At 42.0% G+C, this 23,781-nt stretch overlaps 1 protein-coding gene across 1 annotated transcript; it reads right to left on the bottom strand.

Annotated features, from left to right (window-relative positions):
• Positions 1–395: 395 nt before the first annotated feature.
• Positions 396–16,419, bottom strand: LOC124007509 (vesicle-associated membrane protein 2-like). Its single transcript, XM_046318142.1, has 5 exons — positions 16,111–16,419; positions 6,094–6,196; positions 5,688–5,846; positions 5,457–5,508; positions 396–5,289 (listed from the first exon to the last, which is right to left on the bottom strand). Coding segments are annotated over exons 1-5 (333 nt in total). The 5' UTR covers positions 16,113–16,419; the 3' UTR covers positions 396–5,272.
• Positions 16,420–23,781: the final 7,362 nt, after the last annotated feature.

The following is a 23,781-nucleotide window of genomic DNA, read 5'->3' on the forward strand; positions in this document are numbered from 1 at the left end:
GCCTTTGGTTCCTGTTTTTGGAGTGGATTCACAATGTTGGTGATCTGAACACTCAACAAATGTTGTCTTTACTAGCATAGATGGACACCTTCCCATAGTAACCCTAGCTAGCCTAAATATAATTGTATAATCCACATCTTCTCTCCAGGATGGTGAAACCCTAAATTGGTGAGAGATTATGTGTGTGATTCATACATTCCATGAAAGCTACGCGATGGCTGTCTGCTAAAATATTTTGTAAAGGCAATTTATAGTTATTTTAGGTTCATGTTTTTGGTGTGTGATTAATCTCTTTCTTGCTCAAATTCAAGTGAGATATGCCATCCTGACTTGGTGACATATGACAAATATATCTGGTTTGCAATGCAGTTGTACATAAATCAATTCTATTTGGACCCATTTTATCATAGATTTCATTTAATTTCATCATTAGTTTCAAACTCGGAACAATAAACACAGGTCATCAGAATGATTGGTTTTCCAATATATATATATATATATTGGAAAACCAATGAACATCATGGAAATATATATATATATTTCCATGATGTTCATCAATATAATAAGAGATTGATAGATTTACACTACAATTGTTTTTTATGTACTTCTGGTTTTAAATTGGTTTCCTCTGGTACATTGCAATCCACTTTGTTGAATCTACAATCCCATTCAAAACAAAAACACAATAAATAAAATAAAACAGACTGAACAGAACACACTACCCATGATCCCCCAGTCTATTCCCTCCTGAAAGGCAAGGCAAAAAGAGGCAATGTTGACTGTCACTTCCCCCAACCACAGTCCTCAAAGAACAAAATAATATTCCCTCCCCAAAATGAACAGCTCAAACAAAAAGAATCATATGAACAACAGATCTGTTTGGAATCGTGACGCCATTCTAAGAATTCTGGAAATTTGACTAGAGGGTTAAAATAAAATGTATTTTTCCAGTAACATCCCATTTTCTTGACTTGTCTGACATGATTAACATAGAGAACAAGTCTTTATTTAATCTTTCCCCCTCTTCCAATGTACACACAACCCAAGACATTGACATCATACCTACGTTATTACTAACTTTACGCAAATTACAAAGAAAACATAGGGTCCGACATTATATTTGATAAATTTCATGTGTTTTAGTTAGAGCATTGTGATTTTATTGCCAACCTGTGACGGTCCAGTGCCTCAAAAGGTTGCCTCCTATGTTGAATCCACCGAACACCTCTAAGGGTTGGCAATAACACAATATTCTCATCCACATCATATTCTAGCCCCGCAAAATGCACCCAGAATACAACAGGAAAAAGTGCCTGGACATTAAAAGTTGCACAGACCCATCCTCACAGAGAAAAAAAGCAACAGAAAATGAGCACTCACAGAACATAAAGTTGTCTATTTTTGTATCTAAATTTACTGAGCACTCTTAGGTCAACCCTTGGGTTTGTGAACAACACAGTAGTCCTACCCCGACACGTCGTGTCATGTCACTCCAATCCACTGAGACAATAATAACTCGAAGGCAGTCCTCAATTTTTTGTCACCTTCAAAATTGTGATTATTTACTATTCAAATGTTTATATAGCTTCATGTAGTTTTTCGTTTTCACATTGTAGATTTTCATGAACTGTTATAATCCCTGACCTGAGGAAATAGGAACCCCTTCCCCCAAATATACCCCCACACTACAACACCAGACAATACAGACTTGTTTTTATACATGTTTTGTTTGTTTTGTTAAACAGCTATAGATAACGGTCATAGTTTTTTTTTATCTTTAAATTGTTGTCAGCACGACAGAGACACACAAAAGATAAATTGTGCTATTATTAGTTATAGGAGCATTTGTCTAAAGACTTGGTACAGATTAAAGTAGTTTTATGGTGGGGGAGAGGGATGAAGCACATTTTACTTAGGTTTGGTTTCTCTTACATATCTTCAAATAGCACATAATGTCACCATCTATTTGCCGGGTATGACATGTTGACTAAGATCTGAAAGGGTTAAAAGGTCATGTGACTAGGTATTTTGGGTTAAGGGTATGCTTTCAAAAACAAGTACCAGTACTATTGCTGTTAAAGTGACCCGGGTAAAATATGTTGTGTTCCTCTACTTGTTTTGATGGCAGTTGGCAGCATAAGCAAGAAGACCTGGTCTTTGGTAATTTCCCTCTGAATTAGTTTGCTCTACTTAAGTGGATTAAAGTGGGAGGGTGGGGGATATGCTTCACAGGGAGATAATGGATAAGGCCATTCCCATTAACATGTGTGTGATGAGAGAGAGAGAGAGAGAGAGAGAGAGAGAGAGAGAGAGAGAGAGAGAGAGAGAGAGAGAGAGAGAGAGAGAGAGAGAGAGAGAGAGAGAGAGAGAGAGAGAGAGAGAGAGAGAGAGAGAGAGAGGGAGAGAGGAGAGAGAGAGAGAGAGAGAGAGAGAGAGAGAGAGAGAGAGAGAGAGAGAGAGAGAGAATATATATATATATATAATTTTGAAGCAGAGAGGGGGGGCGAGAGAAAGAGCAAGGGAATATCTGTGTCGTTTATTCGTAAAGTGATGGGTGGTTGGGGGGGGTCTCTGCCAGTTAATATTCCTTGAGCATACCTGGAAAAATGGCAAACTTGACCAGTCTGAAAGAGTCAGTGGGCTAATCTGTTACCTCACCACTCTGCTCATCGAATTCAGTTGTCGTGGAAACAGCTTGCCCACATCGGTGAGGTCTAAGTGGCCTAATCTGTCAAGATAAACTAGGGATATTCCCAGGGCGGCAGTGTTTCACCAACACACACATTCACAGTGTAGGATCCTGAATCAGTGAGGGGGGAACTGGGGACGGAGGTGAAACAGGAGGATGTAGGAAGTATGCAGATCTGGTGGAACAGAGGGGAAGAGGTCATGTTGAAGTGACATAACCTATGGGAACAACTATATATCCCACAGTTCCAGGGGTCTTTCTGTTACTACTCATAACATAGGCTAACAGAGCTGGCAGATCAATAGCACTAGCAACAGGTAGGCCTTTACGAGGACATGGGACAAGAGGTAACCATGCAAGAGCAATCCACTAAGACCATAACATTAAGCGCACCAATGAGAAAATAACAGAAAATAAAAGCCTCTCCCTAGTTTCTTGGCAGTGTTTATCTTACAGAGGTAAACCGCAAAAAGACACATACACGCAAAAAGGTAGAGAGGAGCTCACTGCTCACAGCAGTTAGTGAAGCCCTGCTTGAGTTCAGTTTCCTCTTTACCTGTCTGCTTCACACAAACACAAAAATATGCTATATAAAATATACTCTATTACTATGTTTAAAAAAGAAAAAGGCAGTAACTAGGGAGAAATGAAAGAAAGAGAGAGAACCACAGCACTAGCTAAACGCTCACTCTATCTTGTGTGCTGGAATGCTAAGACGTTTTTCATGACATTTCTAGGAATGTTCAGTTAAGTTTTACAGCAACTCTGAATCTGTCGATGAAGCTGGTACCCTTTCTCTAGATCCTCTTGTTCTACGACTGTTTGTCTATGCCAGTTGCTTCATCTATCTTAATACTTGTACCTTCACTTTCAAATAAGGCTGAGTTGTCTGTGTGTGTGCTCATCAATAGGTGAGGTTTTGCTGCAAGAGGTTCTCTCTCTGCCGGTCATTCTGTTCACCAGTCAGACAGCGGTCATTCTGTTGACCAGTCAGACAGCGGTCATTCTGTTGACCAGTCAGACAGCGGTCATTCTGTTGACCAGTCAGACAGCGGTCATTCTGTTCACCAGTCAGACAGCGGTCATTCTGTTGACCAGTCAGACAGCGGTCATTCTGTTGACCAGTCAGACAGCGGTCATTCTGTTGACCAGTCAAACAGCGGTCATTCTGTTGACCAGTCAGACAGCGGTCATTCTGTTGACCAGTCAGACAGCGGTCATTCTGTTGACCAGTCAGACAGCGGTCATTCTGTTGACCAGTCAGACAGCGGTCATTCTGTTGACCAGTCAGACAGCGCCATCAATATCAAAGTTCTTTGTGCATTTCATACCACCTAACCGTTTTCAGTCAGCCATTCCCCCTACACAAAATAAAGAGTGGATGGGAACAATTTGACCATTAAGGTGATACGTTTTGATTAGAGACTAAGGCTTTACTGTGTCATTGTGATTATTTAGTTAGTAATGACATCTCTGTAGGATTGGTCCATTGTCACAGCAACGTTATGCAATTTGATGAACAAATGAATCAGGTTCAAATTATGATCCACCAAACAAAAACTAGTCAGCCCTCCTTTCTATCAATATTGTTATTTTCCCCCCTCTGGCTTGTTATATTGATCTCTACGATAATATGTACGGTTACTTTATACAGGCTATCTATTTTCTGTTTTCAAAGATACTCACACATACATGTGCTACAGTGACAGCATTTGTACTAGACTGCCATCAAGGAATGTTCTCGAAATAAGACACTAAGTCAAATAAAAATAAAAACATCTACAGACATTGGTCCAATTCTAATGGTAGTTTAAAAAGAGAAGGTATATGACTAGGAAACAACAGACGGGGAAACAGAAACGAAGACAAAGAGAAAGGGTGAAAGGATTCTGAAGAGACAGTATGGCTACATGGTATAGAAGAGAGAAAGTGATGGAGAAGCAAAAGATGGGAGAAGGGGATGGGAATAGTGATGAAGTACCTCGGTTAAAGGACACTATGTCACTGTGCAAAGATGCACCTATACTCTATGTGAGACAGAGCAAGAGAGAGAAATCCAGAGACAGGCAGAGACAGTGAGAGAGAATGTGCAAGATATACACACTGATTAATAGGCAGTAGTTCAAATCTGAAGCACAAGTCAAATTAATACAACAATTGAAAAATACAAAACGCACACCCACACACAACCTACAAAAACATTATATCAGAATAAAACTCTACAAAGAACTATATATATGTGTCTGGTATATAACAATTATCACCAGGGTCATCATTTTCCTTTTCTGTTGTTGTCATCGGTAACAATCACAACAAGTATTGGAGTCTGAGTATGAACGACAGATTAGAAAAGCAGGAAGCATTTACAAAGGAGGCAGGTCCACAGATTTACAGGACATAGACTGACAGGAGTCCAGAGGTGAGGCGGTGGAAGCAGGGGTTGAGGGGGTCAGGGCGTTCAGGGCAGGGTCATATTGAGACTATTTAGGAGCAATTTCATGAATTCAACGTTAGTGGATCATTTCCTCATCAATTTAAAGAATTTTCTGTTGCAAGGAAGCGGGCAGTCTTGAGCCACTCATCTTAGGTGCTGAAGTAGACTGGAGAGAGATAATTAGAAAGAAAGAAAGAGAGAGAGAGAGAGAGAGAGAGAGAGAGAGAGAGAGAGAGAGAGAGAGAATATATATATATATATATATATTTTGAAGCAGAGAGTATATCTTCATTCAAACTGCCATGGCAGGAAGAGTGTGGGTGTGAACCTTACCGATGAGGACAATGAGGACAATCGCACATATCAGCCCCAGGATAATCATCATCTGGAGGAAGCAGAGTTGGACATGGAGAGGCAGTAAATCAGGGGGGATGAAACATGAGGTTAATCACAAACTATACTTTTAATTCATTTAATTATGTTTTAACACGAGTCTGAAAAGCCTCAAAGGAAATTACTATTATCATGAATTAATGTACTATCTATCCCAGTCTATACCCTTACCTTGGCATTCTTCCACCAATACTTGTTCTTGAGTTTTGCAGCGCTGGTCTCGAACTGTGAGGCTCCAGCCTGCAGAGCATCGGCCCGATCATCCAGCTCTGACAGCTTCTGATCACGCTCCAGAACCTTATCCACGTTTACACGCATGATATCCACCACCTGGGGAGGGAAGAAACATGGGCCGAAAGGGGACAGGGTGAATCACTCAATCATCTCAGACTGAGTGGCTGTGTGTGTTCCCCACAGTGTCACATAGAGTAATGTATTGTTTACATTAGTGTGTTGGACACGCATTCTTCCAGTTCATGTCAGCTTGTGACTATTCACAGCACGTGAGCAATGTAAAGATATTTCTGTGGGTCAGTATGTGTATAATACAAGGTGAGTGTGTCTGCATGTTCCTCACCTCATCCACCTGAGCCTGTGTCTGTTGCAGGCGGCGGTTGCTGGTGAGGTTGGGAGGGGGCGCCGCTCCATCAACGGGGGCGCCGGCAGCAGCTGGGGCAGACCTGTCATTCAAACACAACTTGTCAGTCAGTCTATTCACCTTCAATGGTGTAAGAATGAACATGTAGTAATGTATGCATCTACTAAATAGGCAAACCAATCCCTTTGGTACATAAAAGTCAAATAAGTTACTATCAAATCATGGCTGCTTGGAATTATCCTTTTCTTTTCAAGTCTTCTACTCCACTAGCCAGCACCTCGCCTAAACAGGTGTGCGTTTGTTTCGCCTCCAGATTGCTTGGAATTATCCAACATCACAGTACTCACTGAGGCTGAATCTCAACCTTATAGGTTTGGATCAAGTCAACAGCTTGACTGGATGATGGGAAAGGTGTCATGTTTTGTCTTATATTGTCTTGTCATTTTGCTTTCTCTTCTGTTCGTTTTCCCCCTGCTGGTCTTATTAGGTTCGTTCCCTTTTTTCTCTCTCCCTCCCTCTCTCTCTTCTCTCTATCGTTCCGTTCCTGCTCCCAGCTGTTCCTATTCCCCTACTCAATCATCTAGTCTTTTCACACCTGTTCCGTATCTTGCCCTCTGATTAGAGTCCCTATTTCTCCCCTTGTTTTCCGTTTCTGTCCTGTCGGATCCTTGTATATTGTTCGCCGTGCTGTGTCTTTGTCTCGCCCTGTCGTGTCTTGTTTCCCTCAGATGCTGCGTGTGAGCAGGTGTCTGAGTCTGCTACGGTCGGTGCCTTCCCGAGGCAACCTACAGTTAATGGTCGAGTCTCCAGTCTGTCCTCGTCACTACGAGTGGAATTAAGTTTTTTATGTTTTGTTTTCTGCTCTGATTGTCCAGGAGTATTGCCTATTTCCTTTACTGGAATAAAGACTCTGTTTTCGCCAAGTCGCTTTTGGGTCCTCATTCACCTGCATAACAGAAGGATCCGACCAAGAATGGACCCAGCGACTACAGATTCTCGTAACACTGCCGTCGAGATCCAAGGAGCCATGCTCGGCAGACACGAGCAGGAATTGACTGCTGCTCGTCATGCCGTTGAGAACCTGGCCGCTCAGGTTTCCGACCTCTCTGGACAGTTCCAGAGTCTTCGTCTCGTGCCACCTGCTACTTCCTGGTCTGCCGAGCCTCCGGAACCTAGGGTTAATAACCCACCTTGTTACTCCGGGCAGCCCACGGAGTGCCGCTCCTTTCTCACCCAGTGTGATATTGTGTTCTCTCTCCAACCCAACACATACTCTAGAGAGAGAGCTCGGGTTGCTTACGTCATATCACTCCTTACTGGCCGGGCTCGAGAGTGGGGCACAGCTATCTGGGAGGCAAGGGCTGATTGTTCTAACAATTACCTGAACTTTAAAGAGGAGATGATTCGGGTTTTTGATCGTTCAGTTTTTGGTAGGGAGGCTTCTAGGGCCCTGGCTTCCCTATGTCAAGGTGATCGATCCATAACGGATTACTCTATAGAGTTTCGCACTCTTGCTGCCTCTAGTGACTGGAACGAGCCGGCGCTGCTCGCTCGTTTTCTGGAGGGACTCCACGCAGAGGTTAAAGATGAGATTCTCTCCCGGGAGGTTCCTTCCAGTGTGGACTCTTTGATTGCACTCGCCATCCGCATAGAACGACGGGTAGATCTTCGTCACCAAGCTCGTGGAAGAGAGCTCGCGTTAACGGTGTTTCCCCTCTCCGCATCGCAACCATCTCCCTCCTCTGGCTCAGAGACTGAGCCCATGCAGCTGGGAGGTATTCGCATCTCGACTAAGGAGAGGGAACGGAGGATCACCAACCGCCTGTGCCTCTATTGCGGACTTGCTGGACATTTTGTCAATTCATGTCCAGTAAAAGCCAGAGCTCATCAGTAAGCGGAGGGCTACTGGTGAGCGCTACTACTCAGGTCTCTCCATCAAGATCCTGTACTACTATGTCGGTCCATCTACGCTGGACCGGTTCGGGTGCTACATGCAGTGCCTTGATAGACTCTGGGGCTGAGGGTTGTTTTATGGACGAAGCATGGGCTCGGAAACATGACATTCCTAGACAGTTAGGGAAGCCTACGCCCATGTTCGCCTTAGATGGTAGTCATCTCCCCAGTATCAGATATGAGACACTACCTTTAACCCTCACAGTATCTGGTAACCACAGTGAGACTATTTCCTTTTTGATTTTTCGTTCACCTTTTACACCTGTTGTTTTGGGTCATCCCTGGCTAGTATGTCATAATCCTTCTATTAATTGGTCTTGTAATTCTATTCTATCCTGGAACGTTTCTTGTCATGTGAAGTGTTTAATGTCTGCTATCCCTCCCGTTTCTTCTGTCCCCACTTCTCAGGAGGAACCTGGCGATTTGACAGGAGTGCCCGGAGGAATATCATGATCTGCGCACGGTCTTCAGTCGGTCCAGAGCCAACTCCCTTCCTCCTCACCGGTCGTATGATTGTAGTATTGATCTCCTTCCGGGGACCACTCCTCCTCGGGGTAGACTATACTCTCTGTCGGCTCCCGAACGTAAGGCTCTCGAGGATTATTTGTCTGTGTCTCTTGACGCCGGCACCGTAGTGCCTTCTTCCTCCCCTGCCGGGGCGGGGTTTTTTTTTGTTAAGAAGAAGGACGGTACTCTGCGCCCCTGCGTGGATTATCGAGGGCTGAATGACATAACGGTTAAGAATCGTTATCCGCTTCCCCTTATGTCATCAGCCTTCGAGATTCTGCAGGGAGCCAGGTTCTTTACTAAGTTGGACCTTCGTAACGCTTACCATCTCGTGCGCATCAGAGAGGGGGACGAGTGGAAAACGGCGTTTAACACTCCGTTAGGGCATTTTGAGTACCGGGTTCTGCCGTTTGGTCTCGCTAATGCGCCAGCTGTTTTTCAGGCATTAGTTAATGATGTTCTGAGAGACATGCTGAACATCTTTGTTTTTGTCTACCTTGACGATATCCTGATTTTTTCACCGTCACTCGAGATTCATGTTCAGCACGTTCGACGTGTACTCCAGCTCCTTTTAGAGAATTGTCTCTACGTGAAGGCTGAGAAGTGCTCTTTTCATGTCTCCTCCGTCACTTTTCTCGGTTCTGTTATTTCCGCTGAAGGCATTCAGATGGATCCCGCTAAGGTCCACGCTGTCAGTGATTGGCCCGTTCCAAGGTCACGTGTCGAGTTGCAGCGCTTTCTAGGTTTCGCTAATTTCTATCGGCGTTTCATTCGTAATTTCGGTCAAGTTGCTGCCCCTCTCACAGCTCTTACTTCTGTCAAGACGTGTTTTAAGTGGTCCGGTTCCGCCCAGGGAGCTTTTGATCTTCTCAAGAAACGTTTTACGTCCGCTCCTATCCTCGTTACTCCTGACGTCACTAAACAATTCATTGTCGAGGTTGACGCTTCAGAGGTAGGCGTGGGAGCCATTCTATCCCAGCGCTTCCAGTCTGACGATAAGGTTCATCCTTGCGCTTATTTTTCTCATCGCCTGTCGCCATCGGAACGCAACTATGATGTGGGTAACCGCGAACTGCTTGCCATCCGCTTAGCCCTAGGCGAATGGCGACAGTGGTTGGAGGGGGCGAACGTTCCTTTTGTCGTTTGGACAGACCATAAGAACCTTGAGTACATCCGTTCTGCCAAACGACTTAATGCACGTCAAGCTCGTTGGGCGTTGTTTTTCGCTCGTTTCGAGTTTGTGATTTCTTACCGTCCGGGTAGTAAGAACACCAAGCCTGATGCCTTATCCCGTCTCTTTAGTTCTTCTGTGGCTTCTACTGATCCCGAGGGGATTCTTCCTTATGGGTGTGTTGTCGGGTTGACAGTCTGGGGAATTGAAAGACAGGTTAAGCAAGCACTCACGCACACTGCGTCGCCGCGCGCTTGTCCTAGTAACCTTCTTTTCGTTCCTGTTTCTACTCGTCTGGCTGTTCTTCAGTGGGCTCACTCTGCCAAGTTAGCTGGTCATCCCGGCGTTCGAGGTACTCTTGCTTCTATTCGCCAGCGCTTTTGGTGGCCTACTCAGGAGCGTGACACGCGCCGTTTCGTGGCTGCTTGTTCGGACTGTGCGCAGACTAAGTCAGGTAACTCTCCTCCTGCCGGTCGTCTCAGACCGCTTCCCATTCCTTCTCGACCATGGTCTCACATCGCCTTAGACTTCATTACCGGTCTGCCTTTGTCTGCGGGGAAGACTGTGATTCTTACGGTTGTCGATAGGTTCTCTAAGGCGGCACATTTCATTCCCCTCGCTAAGCTTCCTTCCGCTAAGGAGACGGCACAAATCATCATCGAGAATGTGTTCAGAATTCATGGCCTCCCGTTAGACGCCGTTTCAGACAGAGGTCCGCAATTCACGTCACAGTTTTGGAGGGAGTTCTGTCGTTTGATTGGTGCGTCCGTCAGTCTCTCTTCCGGGTTTCATCCCCAGTCTAACGGTCAAGCAGAAAGGGCCAATCAGACGATTGGTCGCATACTACGCAGCCTTTCTTTTAGAAACCCTGCGTCTTGGGCAGAACAGCTCCCCTGGGCAGAATACGCTCACAACTCGCTTCCTTCGTCTGCTACTGGGTTATCTCCGTTTCAGAGTAGTCTGGGTTACCAGCCTCCTCTGTTCTCATCCCAGCTTGCCGAGTCCAGCGTTCCCTCCGCTCAAGCGTTTGTCCAACGTTGTGAGCGCACCTGGAGGAGGGTGAGGTCTGCACTTTGCCGTTACAGGGCACAGACTGTGAGAGCCGCCAATAAACGTAGGATTAAGAGTCCTAGGTATTGTTGCGGCCAGAGAGTGTGGCTTTCCACTCGTAACCTTCCCCTTACGACAGCTTCTCGTAAGTTGACTCCGCGGTTCATTGGTCCGTTCCGTGTCTCCCAGGTCGTCAATCCTGTCGCTGTGCAACTGCTTCTTCCGCTTCTTCTTCTTTCGCGTCCATCTTGTCTTCCATGTCTCCTGTGTCAAGCCCTTTCTTCGCACCCCCGTTCGTCTGCCCCCCCCCCGTCCTTGTCGAGAGCGCACCTATTTACAAGGTACGTAGGATCATGGACATGCGTTCTCGGGGACGGGGTCACCAATACTTAGTGGATTGGGAGGGTTACGGTCCTGAGGAGAGGAGTTGGGTTCCGTCTCGGGACGTGCTGGACCGTTCGCTGATTGATGATTTCCTCCGTTGCCGCCAGGATTCCTCCTCGAGTGCGCCAGGAGGCGCTCGGTGAGTGGGGGGGTACTGTCATGTTTTGTCTTATATTGTCTTGTCATTTTGCTTTCCCTTCTGTTCGTTTTCCCCCTGCTGGTCTTATTAGGTTCGTTCCCTTTTTTCTCTCTCCCTCCCTCCCTCTCTCTCTCTCTCTCTATCGTTCCGTTCCTGCTCCCAGCTGTTCCTATTCCCCTACTCAATCATCTAGTCTTTTCACACCTGTTCCGTATCTTGCCCTCTGATTAGAGTCCCTATTTCTCCCCTTGTTTTCCGTTTCTGTCCTGTCGGATCCTTGTATATTGTTCGCCGTGCTGTATCTTTGTCTCGCCCTGTCGTGTCTTGTTTCCCTCAGATGCTGCGTGTGAGCAGGTGTCTGAGTCTGCTACGGTCGGTGCCTTCCCGAGGCAACCTACAGTTAATGGTCGAGTCTCCAGTCTGTCCTCGTCACTACGAGTGGAATTAAGTTTTTTATGTTTTGTTTTCTGCTCTGATTGTCCAGGAGTATTGCCTATTTCCTTTACTGGAATAAAGACTCTGTTTTCGCCAAGTCGCTTTTGGGTCCTCATTCACCTGCATAACAAAAGGTAGGCAGAATATCTTTCTTTAATGAGCCTCAACAGGCTGAATGGTTTATAAATACTGAACAGTAACATCCAACACCAGGATCCAAGGGCCTAGATAAAAGGATCCACCAAGCATGAAATACAATGATAAGAATCAGCTGTGCTTACAACTCTTTTCCACTGTATTCATAACACCCACTACTGAAGCACATTCAGTGAGGTTCTGAAGGAATCCAAACCATCACATTCTCTGTTTCTATTTTGTGAAGTGCACCAGTCTCTCCTGCAGAAAAGCACCCCCACACCACGGGGGTGGCATGATTTCTTTTGATTTTCCCATGATGTCAAGCAAAGAGGCACTAAGTTTGAAAGTAGGCCCTGAAATACATTGACAGGTACACCTCCAATTGACTCAAATTATCTCAATTAGCCTATCAGAAGCTTTTAATGCCATGACATTATTTTCTGGAATTGTCCAAGCTGTTTAAAGGCACAGTCAACTTAGTGTATGTAAACTTCTGACCCACTGGAATTGCGATACAGTGAATTATAAGTGAAATAATCTGTCAAAACAATTGTTGGAAAGATTACTTGTGTCATGCACAAAGTAGATGTCCTAATTGACTTTCCAAAACTATAGTTTGTTAACAAGAAATTAGTGGAGTGGTTCAAAAACCAGTTTTAATGACTCCAACCTAAGTGTATGTAAACTTTTTTTTGTTTCGGTGTGATGATGGCGTGTATTGTGTCTCGCCAGTATTTCCAGCACCCAAGTAGAGCAATAGTTGTGTAACTGTAACTGCACCCCCAAGCAGGGGTCATACACTGTAAAATAAATGGCTTTAGGGAAGTAGTAATTTTCATAATAGCTCTAACTGTATGTGAGAGTGAGTATCAAACTCAATGTTATTTCATTTGAAGTCTATGTCGCCTTTTTATTATTGTATAATCATAGGGGTATTATAGGGATAAGTGGGAAATAATTAATACACAGCGTTGAGTTGAGTATGAACCGCTTTCAATCTTGTTTCTCAACTACATCTTAAGGCTGCCTCCTGTCGGTAGTGACCCTCTTCCTCCAGCAGAGTGAGACAAAACTCAGTATAAAGGTCACCTTTAAGTCCGTCACACACAGCTAATCTCCATGTGGCTACAAATCCTTCTGTACACTCCTGATGTTTTTGTTTGCCTGGCTTTATCAGTCCAATGAAAGCCCTGTCTGGAAACATACATTTTCTGGCTTGTGCCATTTTGCCACATGAATGATTGTGCTACCCAAATCGTATGTATTTTACTGGGAGCCTCCATTATGTTAGTGATGTCTAGGTCGTTCGTGTTCTTTCTCATCTTGTTTATAGGCCAAATACTGCCCAGTCTCTTTCACCTTCACTGCAGAAGGGACCATCGTCACCGCGCCACGAAGAAAAGCGAGATGAACGATGGATGAGGACGGTTATTGGCAACTCACCCTGTGTGTTTTGTAGATCATTGCCTACAACAACCATTGTTTTCTCAGGGACTCGAGATAAAAGCAGAGGGTGGATTGTGTGCACAGTGACGGGGGAAATATTCAATGTGAACGACAAAATGTATTGTGTAAGCTAGCCTCGGAAATAAGACTAATGGAGTGACGACAGCAGCCTTGGGTGAAATCCAGGGCAAGACCACGCTGTAAAGGGGTTACCATGAATTTGACAGTAGTACAGGCAGCTTGGTGGCAATTAAAAGTCTGTATATCATATTAAAGTACACCTACTGTAATATACATATGGTATCAAAACAAGTACTGTGTAATGACACACAGTACAGTGCCGTACATTTTACTGTATTATACTGTAGAAAAGTAGATGCTACCGTGATTGGAATGAATTCATTGAGGGGGGGGGTTTGTATTTCACAGTATTTTGCTGTTATTACAACGGATTGGTGCAAGCAGGTTTACTGTTAGGTAAAGTGTTCACACATTACATCATTTTAATGAATATTTGGTGTTTTATATCACTTGCACTTCTAAAGGCCTTTAACAGAGGCTTCTAAATTGGCAGTGACTACAGGGCAAAACAGAGCAAAAGAACTTGTCAAAACGCTCAACCATTTAATGTTTAAGACTTGCTGCCACTCCAATCTCTCCACTATTCCGTTTAAATTGATGGGGCTGGCTCTAAAACCAAATAGAAGTTAAATTGGCACAACATTCTCACTCGCAGGTGTAGCAAATATGCCTCAAAATATGTTAATGAGACAGAAACAACAATACCATGCATCAAACTAGTGGTCAAAGGGTTTTGTCAGTCTAAAGATACAGTACGGTACTGTATTCTGTGGGATGGATTTACAGTAAGAATCGAAATAGAGCCATTTCCCCACAAGGCTCCATAATTTACAATATGCTGCAGTAAAAGGTTTCAGAGTTGTTTTACTGATAATACCTCAAATTACTATATTAATTACAGTTTTATTTACAGTGCAGGCCTAACTCACATTGGCAACGTCCTCAACCAATATGATGGAAAAAACGTCCCTTGTCAAGCAAATCAGCATATCAGCCAGTTAACAGTTCATATTCCCTTTGAAAAACAGCTGTCATGCTCTGCTTGATCATTCTACACACACGCACACGACAATTAGCCTTTTGTTATAATAGGCAACTACATTAACTAGTAGGCCTAAATACACGTCTTTCTTCACTTTAAATGACCGATTGACATAAACATTCAAATGAAGCATTTACAAATAGTCTTTCATCCATTACGAGACAGCGCTCACACACACCATAGTCACAAAGTGGACTAGCCTGTAAATCGGTTTCAGCACCGTGGGAAAACAACGAAAGGCAGCGCTGTCCAGTGTTGAAAAGTAGGATTGGCACGGGCGTTGCATGGTTCCCCAACATTTCTCCCATTTCAGTTAGCATAAAGAGAGGGGGTTTCATTTTTGTTGAAAAGGTGAGGGTGGTCCTGAGTTTCGTCTGAAAGCAATGTCACCACCAATTTATCGGGGGCGTTACAGTGAGAAAATAGGATACATACATAACCAATGGTATGGCTACATGTGTTTATCAACAGCATGTTGAAGATGTAACATTGACATTTGTTGCCTGGCCTCAACGAGATGTACCGGTAGTCTGTTTCAACACCTTGTTTGTATGCACGAATCAACAGAGAAAAGACTAACACGGCCATCTTCCCTGACAGTGAAACACCTGCGCCCTGTAACCTAGCAGTTGCAAAAAAAATAAAAAATACAGACGAGTGAACATAGTAGAGCTATAGCTTGTCAAGGAAAGGATCAGAAAACGGTCACATCCCCAGTGTAGCCTCGAGTCCTCAAATAAAATACTTAAATCGCGCGACAATCGACAGATATGAGCGTCAGTTACCCCCACCCCCACCGTCGGTTAGCAATATCAAGTAGACTAAACCCATAAAATGGCTAATAATAGTCACCTCTACATCCATTACATCCAAGATAATATGGATGTGTTGCTTCTCTAATAAGATGTTAAACATGTTGAATTAAAAAATATATATGTTTTTAGGTCGAAGTTGCTCATAATAAGTGTCTTTTGAGCAGTATCCATTCATTTGTCTAGAAAGGAATAGCAGAAACCAATCCAAATAACCAAATTAGAAATGTGTAGGTTTTCTACTTTCAATTCCAATTTAATTTTACAAATGGATATTCAGATCGCCTACAGACGAATAAACGGACGTCAACCCATTCAAATCAAACCAGTTCAACCCGGAGAAAACGCGTGCATGTCCAATTCCAATGATAAGAAAATACATATTTTAAATGTGAATAAATATACCTAATTATAAATAGCCAACGTGACTGAAATATGTTGTAAAGAAATATGGCTGACAACAGGGGCCAATGAGTAACTGTTATTCGACGCCTATGGAATAGCCTATAGGCTAATGCTGGATATATCCCATTTAACCTATGTGTGTTATAATGTGTTGTCAGTAAATGTTGATAAATAAACATCAAATAGTAAATATAGTTCATTAACACAATGATAATGCAATTATAGTGGTCTTTAACCCTGACGCACGATTCAAATGCCATATATGCCTTGGAGACAATTGTTAATTTAATTGGCTTTCTAAAACCATTTCTGAACTACAAATAGGCTTGCACCCTGCTGCCCACCGACCATGGAACGATACATTCACATTAGACAACAAGCAAACAAAGAAAATACATGTCACCGGTAGGTTAGGCAACAGGGTGATACTCACATTTCTTATGATGGTTTATTAATGTACGCAAATCCGACTGGAATGTAGGCTATTCGCCTAATAAGTGGCTATTGAGTGGGCTGCCTTCAGCGCTCTTTTTCCTCTCGCTCCCTCTCAATTGATTCCCTCTTCTGGCGTTTTATATAGGAGGGAGTGATAATGTTTACCACCAATATGTGTTTATTTCCCCTTGTAAATGTTCCCCTTTTCTCCGTTCCTGTGCTTATTTTATGCCGCACCTCGCCAATATCGTTTTATTATAACTGAGCTACAGCTAGACTCCTCTGTGTCAGTACTGTAATGAACATGTAATAAACAGACACTTGGATTAGGGGAACGAAAATGGCTTGATGACGTCATTCGTCATCAAGGGAGCCGCAGGTTTAAAGGGGTGGTCAGCCAAAGGAATGGAAGACATATGGCAGTGTGCCCATATACGGTCAAGGTTTACCAGGGGTTGATCAGTTTTAAAATCCATAAAATCTTAATGGTTAGGAAACTATGTCTCATTGAAAACCATAATGTATGAGTTGAAAAGGCAGAGTGGCCTATTGTCATTTTGAGGGTGGACCTCATTAAAGGTGGATGGAACGTCAACAAAATGGCGTTCCTTGTAAAGGGGTGGGATGAAACTCCAGCCTCATTGAAACCAGCAGGTTAATCCCGAGAATTGAGATTTAACTACCGTGGTGTATAAAGGTTGGATATTTTTTTTTTTTTTTTAACCTTTATTTAACTAGGGTTAACTACTGTGGCGTCTACAGGTTGGATGTTTATTAATTTTTTTATTTAACCTTTATTTAACTAGGTTAATCAGATATTAACCTGATATTAATGCCTGGCAACACTTCCATAGTCTACAGTGGTGGAAAAAGTACCCAATTTTTATACTTGAGTGAAGATACCTTAATAGAAAATGACTCAGGTAAAAGTGAAAGTCTCCCAATAAAATACTTACTTGAGTAAAAGTCAAAAAGTTATTTTTTTAAATATACTTAAGTATCAAAAGGACCGAAGACAGCCTTTAAACAAAGTTACTTTTTATCATGTTTTTCATGTCTTAAAACTGTTTTACTTTTGTTAAATAATTTGTACACATTTTAAAGGCTTTTACAGAATTGAATGTTTTTTACAATAAAAATTACTTTTATTCATGGTTATTTCTATTGTTTTTAACAATATGTACTTAATTTTTTTTAAATGTAATACTCAAATGTTGTTTTATGATTTTATGACGTTTTTATGTGTATAAACGATGTAAACAAAAATGAGCTGTTTTTAAAGGAAATTGATCAATAAAAACTTGTACTTCCTAAAATATACTTAAGTATCAAAGGTAAAAGTACCATTATAAATCATTTTATTTCAAATGCCTTATATTTAGCAAACAGCACATTTTATTTGTTTTTTCAAACTTTGCAGATAACCATGTGCACACTCCAACACTCAGACTTAATTTACAAACAAAGCAGTGTTTGGTGAGTCCACCAGATCAGATGCAGTAGGGATGACCAGGGAATTTGTCTTTAAATGCGTGAATTAGACCATTTTCCTGTCCTGCTAAGCATTCAAAATGTAATGAGTACTTTTGGGTGTCAGGGAAATTGTATGGAGTAAAAAGTACATTATTTAGGCATGTAAGTGCAGTAAAAGTAAAAGCTGTCAAAAATATAAAATATAATATAAAATGATATAAAATATCAGAAAAATATATATTATTTAACTACAGCCGACTCCAGACTGTATATTATGTTGCTGAAGCGAGCCTAATAGTGATAACTATGAACCTCTTTTGAATGAAAGACATTAACAGGCGGAAACTCTATCCACTTTTGGTCAATTACGTTGTCGTCCCCTGAGTACTCATCCACCCAAATTTCCGGTTTCCACTAGTTACCACAAACACAAAGACAAATTGAACAAATTCTTGAATATTTTTTGTTGTTGCTTTTTGGTCTTAATTTAAGGTTAGGAGTAGGCATAAAGTAAACAGTGTGGTTAGGGTTGAGGTTAAGTTTAAGTTTAAAATCAGATTTTAAAAAGAGAAATTGTAGAAATTATGACTTTTGTGCTGTGATACCTAGTGACGACCCCAGTTTCCTCCACTGGAAAGCAAAACATATATACAGTACCAGTCAAAAATTTGGACACATCTACTCATTCAAGGGGTTTTCTTTATTTTACATTGTAGAATAATAGTGATGACATCAAAACTATAGAATAACACATATGGACTCATGTAGTAACTAAAAAAGTTAAGAAATCAAAATATATTTTAGATTCTTCAAAGTAGCCACGTTTCGCCTTCATGACAGCTTTGCAAACTCTTGGCATTCTCTCAACCAGCTTCATGAGGAATGCTTTTCCAACAGTCTTGAAGGAGTTCCCACATATGTAGAGCACTTGTTGGCTGCTTTTCCTTCACTCTGCGGTCCAACTCATCCCAAACCATCTCAATTGTGTTGAGGTCAGGTGATTGTGGAGGCCAGGTCATGTGATGCAGCACTCCATCCCTCTCCATCAATCAGGCTGGAGGTGTGTTTTGGATAATTTTCCTGTGGAAAAACAAATGATAGTCCCACTAAGTGCAAATGATAGTCCCACTAAGCGCAGATCGGATGGCATATCACTGCAGAATGCTGGGGTAGCCATGCTGGTTAAGTGTGCCTTGAATTCTAAATAAATCACAGACAGTGTCACCAGAAAAGTACCCCCAAACCATCACACCTCCTCCTCCATGCTTCACGGTGGGAACCACACATGCAGAGATCCCCTACTTTGCGTCTCACTGGAACCAAAAATCTCAAATTTGGACTCATCAGACAAAAGGATAGATTTCCACCGGTCTAATATCCATTGCTCATTTTTTCATGGCGCAAGCAAGTCTCTTCTTATTATTGGTCCTTTAGTAGTGGTTTCTTAGCAGCAATTCGACCATGATGGCCTGATTCACGCAGTCCCCTCTGAACAGTTGGTGTTGAGATGTGTCTGTTACTTGAACTCTGTGAAGCATTTATTTGGGCTGCAGTCTGAGGTGCAGTTAACTCTAATGAACCTATTCTCTGAATCAGAGGTAACTTTGGGTCTTCCTTTCCTGTGGCGGTCCTCATGAGAGCCAGTTTCATCATAGCGCTTGATTTTTTTGCAACTGTACTTGAAGAAACTTTCAAAGTTCTTGAAATGTTCCGTATTGACTGACCTTCATGTCTTAAAGTAATGATGGACTGTCGTTTCTCTTTGCTTACCAAAATAGGGCTTTTACCAAAATAGGGCTATCTTCTGTATACCACCCAACCTTGTCGCAACACAACTGATTGGCTCAAATGCATTAAGAAGGAAAGAAATCCCACAAATGAACATTTAACAAGTTGCACCTGTTAATTGAAATGCATTCCAGGTGATTACCTCATGAAGCTGGTTGAGAGAATGCCAAGAGTGTGCAAAGCTGTCATCCAGGCAAAGTGTGGCTACTTTGAAGAATCAAAAATCGAAAAATATATTTGGATTTGTTTAACACTTTTTTGGTTACTACATGATTCCATATGTGTTGTTTGATAGTTTTGATGTCTTCACTATTATTCTACAATGTAGAAAATAGCAAAAAATAAAGAAAAACCCTGGAATGAGTTGGTGTGTCCAAACTTTTGATTGATATTGTATATTTAAGCAATGCACGATGCAATGCGGAGTACCACATACCCCTGAGGTGCCTTATTGCTATTATAAACTGGTTACCAATATAATTAGAACAGTAAAATAACTGTTTTGTCATACCCGTGGTATACAGTCTGATATACTATGGCTGTCAGCCAATCAGCATTCAGGGCTCGAAACACCCAGTTTATTCAAATAAAATAATACATTCCACTAGCTAGCTCCATCCGTTATGTTACATTGTATTTAGCATCATTAGCCCATTTAACGTAATGTCATGCAACAAATATGTACTCTGGACAATAAGTGAAACCACATTACTTTATACAGCTAACATTATCCTCAATAATTCTAATATTATAGATTAATATATACGTTTATGATCATATCCTACCTTGGGAATGGTATACATAGAACATTATTTATATTGTCATGTTTATTTACCCATGGTTGTGATTGGAGAGTAGTTGTTGCCTGGACTGGTTGCCTTTGTAAGCATACAGTTATAGGCTACATAGATTCAACCCCAGTTCTGAGTTGGCTGTTGTTTGCAGATCGTTTCATGATGCTCTGAAGAAATTGCTGCTGTACTATTTGTCAGATATTCACAATTTTATGTCAAGCATTTTATTTTTTTCATCAAAGAAGTCAGGCTTCCAAATGTGGAAGGACATGCGCACCACTCTGTTTTTGTTGTTGTCATCATTTTAGCAGACCAGAGTTGTAATGCCAGGGTTGTGGGTTCGATTCCCATGGGGGACAAGTATGAAAAATGTAGGCACTCACTACACTAGTGTCCTCCTTATCCAGAGCCACACTTCCTTTGAGCACAAGGGTGCCCTTTTGACATTAACGATGCGCTTTTGGTCATTTTTAAAATGTATTTTATTACGTTTACCTTGGCAAGTCAGTTAAGACCAAATACTTATTTACAATGACAGCCTACATACAGCCTTGATTCTAACCAGGGTGTGTGTAGTGACACCTCTAGCACTGAGATACAGTGCCTTAGACCACTGCGCCACTCGGATAGCCCTGAAGTTAACAATAAAAAATAAAAAATTATAGGCCAAGTTAGCTAGCTGGAAAAAAGTATGGCCAGATCACACAAACATTTATTGTGAGACGCTAATACTAATAACTACATCGTAATATATTGGCAATACATTTCACATACACTGCTATATTGTGTTTGAGTGACTAATGAAGACTCCAGATTGAAGGATGCTGCTGACAGTCAAGAATTTTGACAGGTTACCAGTATGGAGCGAGATAGCGGCAAAAAGGTTGAACGTATGTATCGTTAAGATCGTAAGACAATCCATAAGTAAATTGTTAAGATTGTATGAAAAGCCATGCATGAAACATGAAATGTAAACGTTAAATTAGGTCTGTAAACGTACAAACCCTATGTTACAACTATGAATGAACATTTACACGTTCAATTCATACTTTACGCCTCCCTTTACTTGGTTACAGACCTTTTTTATACGCACAAACTATTGTCAGTAATGAGGCATCTGCCTTGGACATGAAACAAACGTAGCTAGTCGAAGCTAGCTAGTCATGTATGCTTTTCCTGTTGATGTTCACAGGTGACATTTTCACAAGTGGCTTTTCTTACGATCCTGACAATTTACGTATGGATTTTCTTACGATCCTAACGATACGTACGTTCAACCTTTTGGCAGCTATCTGGCTCCATATACCAGCCAGTGGCCTTTATAGCACCCTATCCTACATTACCATCCTACACTATATATACAAAAGTATGTGGACACCCCTTCAAATTAGTGGATTCGACTATTTCAGCCATACCCGTTGCTGACAGGTGTATAAAATCGAGCACACAGCCTTGTAATCTCCATAGACAAACAATGGCTGTATAATGGCCTTACTGAAAAGAGCTCAGTGACTTTCAACGTGGCACAGTCATAGGATGCCACCTTTCCAACAAGTCTGTTTGTAAAATGTCTGCCCTGCTGGAGCTGCCCTGTCAACTGTAAGTGCTGTTATTGTGAAGTGGAAACCTTTAGAAGCAACAACGGCTCAGCCGCGAGTGCTGAAGCACGTATCGCATAAAAATCAGCTGTCCCGGTTGCAACACTCACTACCAAGTTCCAAACGGCATCTGGAAGCAATGTCAACACAAGCACTGTTTGTTGGAAGCTTCATTAAATGTGATTCCATGGCAGAGCAGCCGCACACAAGCCTTACCATGCACAATGCCAAGTGTCGGCTGGCGTGGTGTAAAGCTTGGCGCTATTGGACTCTGGAGCAGTGGAAATGCGTCCTCTGGAGTGATGAGTCACGCTTCACCATTTGGCAGTCCAATGGACATATCTGGGTTTAGCGGAAGCCAGGAGAATGCTACCTGGCCGAAAGCATAGTGCCAACCGTATAGTTTGGTGGAGGAGGAATAATGGTCTGTGGCTGTTTTTCATGGTTCGGGCTCGGGCCCTTAGTTCCAGTGAAGGCAAATCTTAACACACAACATACAACAACATTCTAGACAATTCTGTGCTTTCAACTTTGTTGAAACAGTTTGGGGAAGGCCCTTTCCTGTTCCAGTATGACGATGCCCCAGTGCACAAAGCGAGGTCTATACAGAAATGGTTTGACCCGATTGGTGTGGAAGAACTTAACTGGCCTGCACACAGAGCCCTGAACTCAACCACATCAAACACCTTTGGGATTAATTTGAACGCCACCTGCGAGACAGGCCTAATTGCCCAACATCAGTGCCCAACCTCACTAATGCTCTTGTGGCTGAATGGAAGCAAGTCTTCGTAGCAATGTTCCAATATCTAGAGGAAAGCCTTCTCAGAAGAGTAGAGGCTGTTATAGCAGCAAATGAATGACATGCTCGACAAGTAGGTGTCCACATACTTTTGGTCATGTAGTGTATCACCACTAGTTTACACAGCTTATCGATATCTTGCCTACTGGAACCTATGAACCTTGTCAGTGAGGTTAGTTTGCTAATGTAAATGGCACAAACATGGCTAGCGTACTGTTAGGCTAACTAACTAGCTCGCTAGCTAGCTACAATTATTTATATATACATAATTGGTTAGCTATGTCTTGTTAAAAATGGTAACTAGCCGTGCATGTCCAACTGGGTGTCCAACTGGGTGTCCAGGTGGGTGCCACCATCATTCGACTTCAGCTGTATATAAGGCTGGGTACCATGAGATATTGCTCTAAATCTGGTTTTCATCAGACAGCAACTTAGTTGAAAAGTTAAATGCAATGACTTAACTCTGGCTAAATACAGTACATTAAACACAGTGATGGGGTTGACTGATGACTCACTCTGAACTTATTTCCACTGCTCTATCGATTGCTCCATACATTCATCATTGAGAAAAAACTCTTAGAGGGCTAGGAATCTCCTGGTATCTTCTTGCTTTGTAAGTGTTGTAGCCTGTATGGAAATTGTTTTGCCGACATTGTTGGGGAGTAGTGAACTACAGTACATATAGTTAAACAAGTAATTGAACTACATTTTGAAGTAGCTTGGTAGTAATAAACTAAATTGAAATCTTGGTAGTGAAATCTTGGTAGTGTCTTCAGTTGATAATTACTTTTTTGCCATGTAGCAGTGAAGCTAATTACTGGAACTACACAATACTTTTTTTTAAACAAAAAGACAAAGAAATATGGGTGTAGTAGGCAATGATTTCCTTTCTTTTTTGGGGCATCAGACCTACCTAATTCGTGTTTGAAACATATTTTTTGTGTATAATAGGCAACATGACATTCTGTTAACATATGACCCATATGACCCAACATACAAAGTGATATGTTCTTACAATTTGTAGTCTATGTCATTTGAGATTTACATATGACCATTTTTCCCAAAGCAGTATGGATGTAGTGAACAACTTTTACAAATTAACTTTTGTTAATTAAACTATATTTTTCTTAATGGTAGCTTTCGTTTAGTTTTACTTCTTCCGGTGTAAAGTAATTGGTAACTTGGTGAACTATATTTTCAAAGTAGCTTCCCCAACA

This window comes from Oncorhynchus gorbuscha, linkage group LG20 (assembly GCF_021184085.1).
Source record: "Oncorhynchus gorbuscha isolate QuinsamMale2020 ecotype Even-year linkage group LG20, OgorEven_v1.0, whole genome shotgun sequence".
Taxonomy (NCBI): domain Eukaryota; kingdom Metazoa; phylum Chordata; class Actinopteri; order Salmoniformes; family Salmonidae; genus Oncorhynchus; species Oncorhynchus gorbuscha.

What these genes read in the sequence shown, in the direction of transcription:
- LOC124007509 (XM_046318142.1), bottom strand. An exon ending in CACAGGCTCAGGTGGATGAG is followed by an intron (nt 5,847 to 6,093) that starts GTGAGGAACATG and finishes TTCCCTCCCCAG; the next exon opens with GTGGTGGATATCATGCGTGT. An exon ending in ATTGGTGGAAGAATGCCAAG is followed by an intron (nt 5,509 to 5,687) that starts GTAAGGGTATAG and finishes TGCTTCCTCCAG; the next exon opens with ATGATGATTATCCTGGGGCT.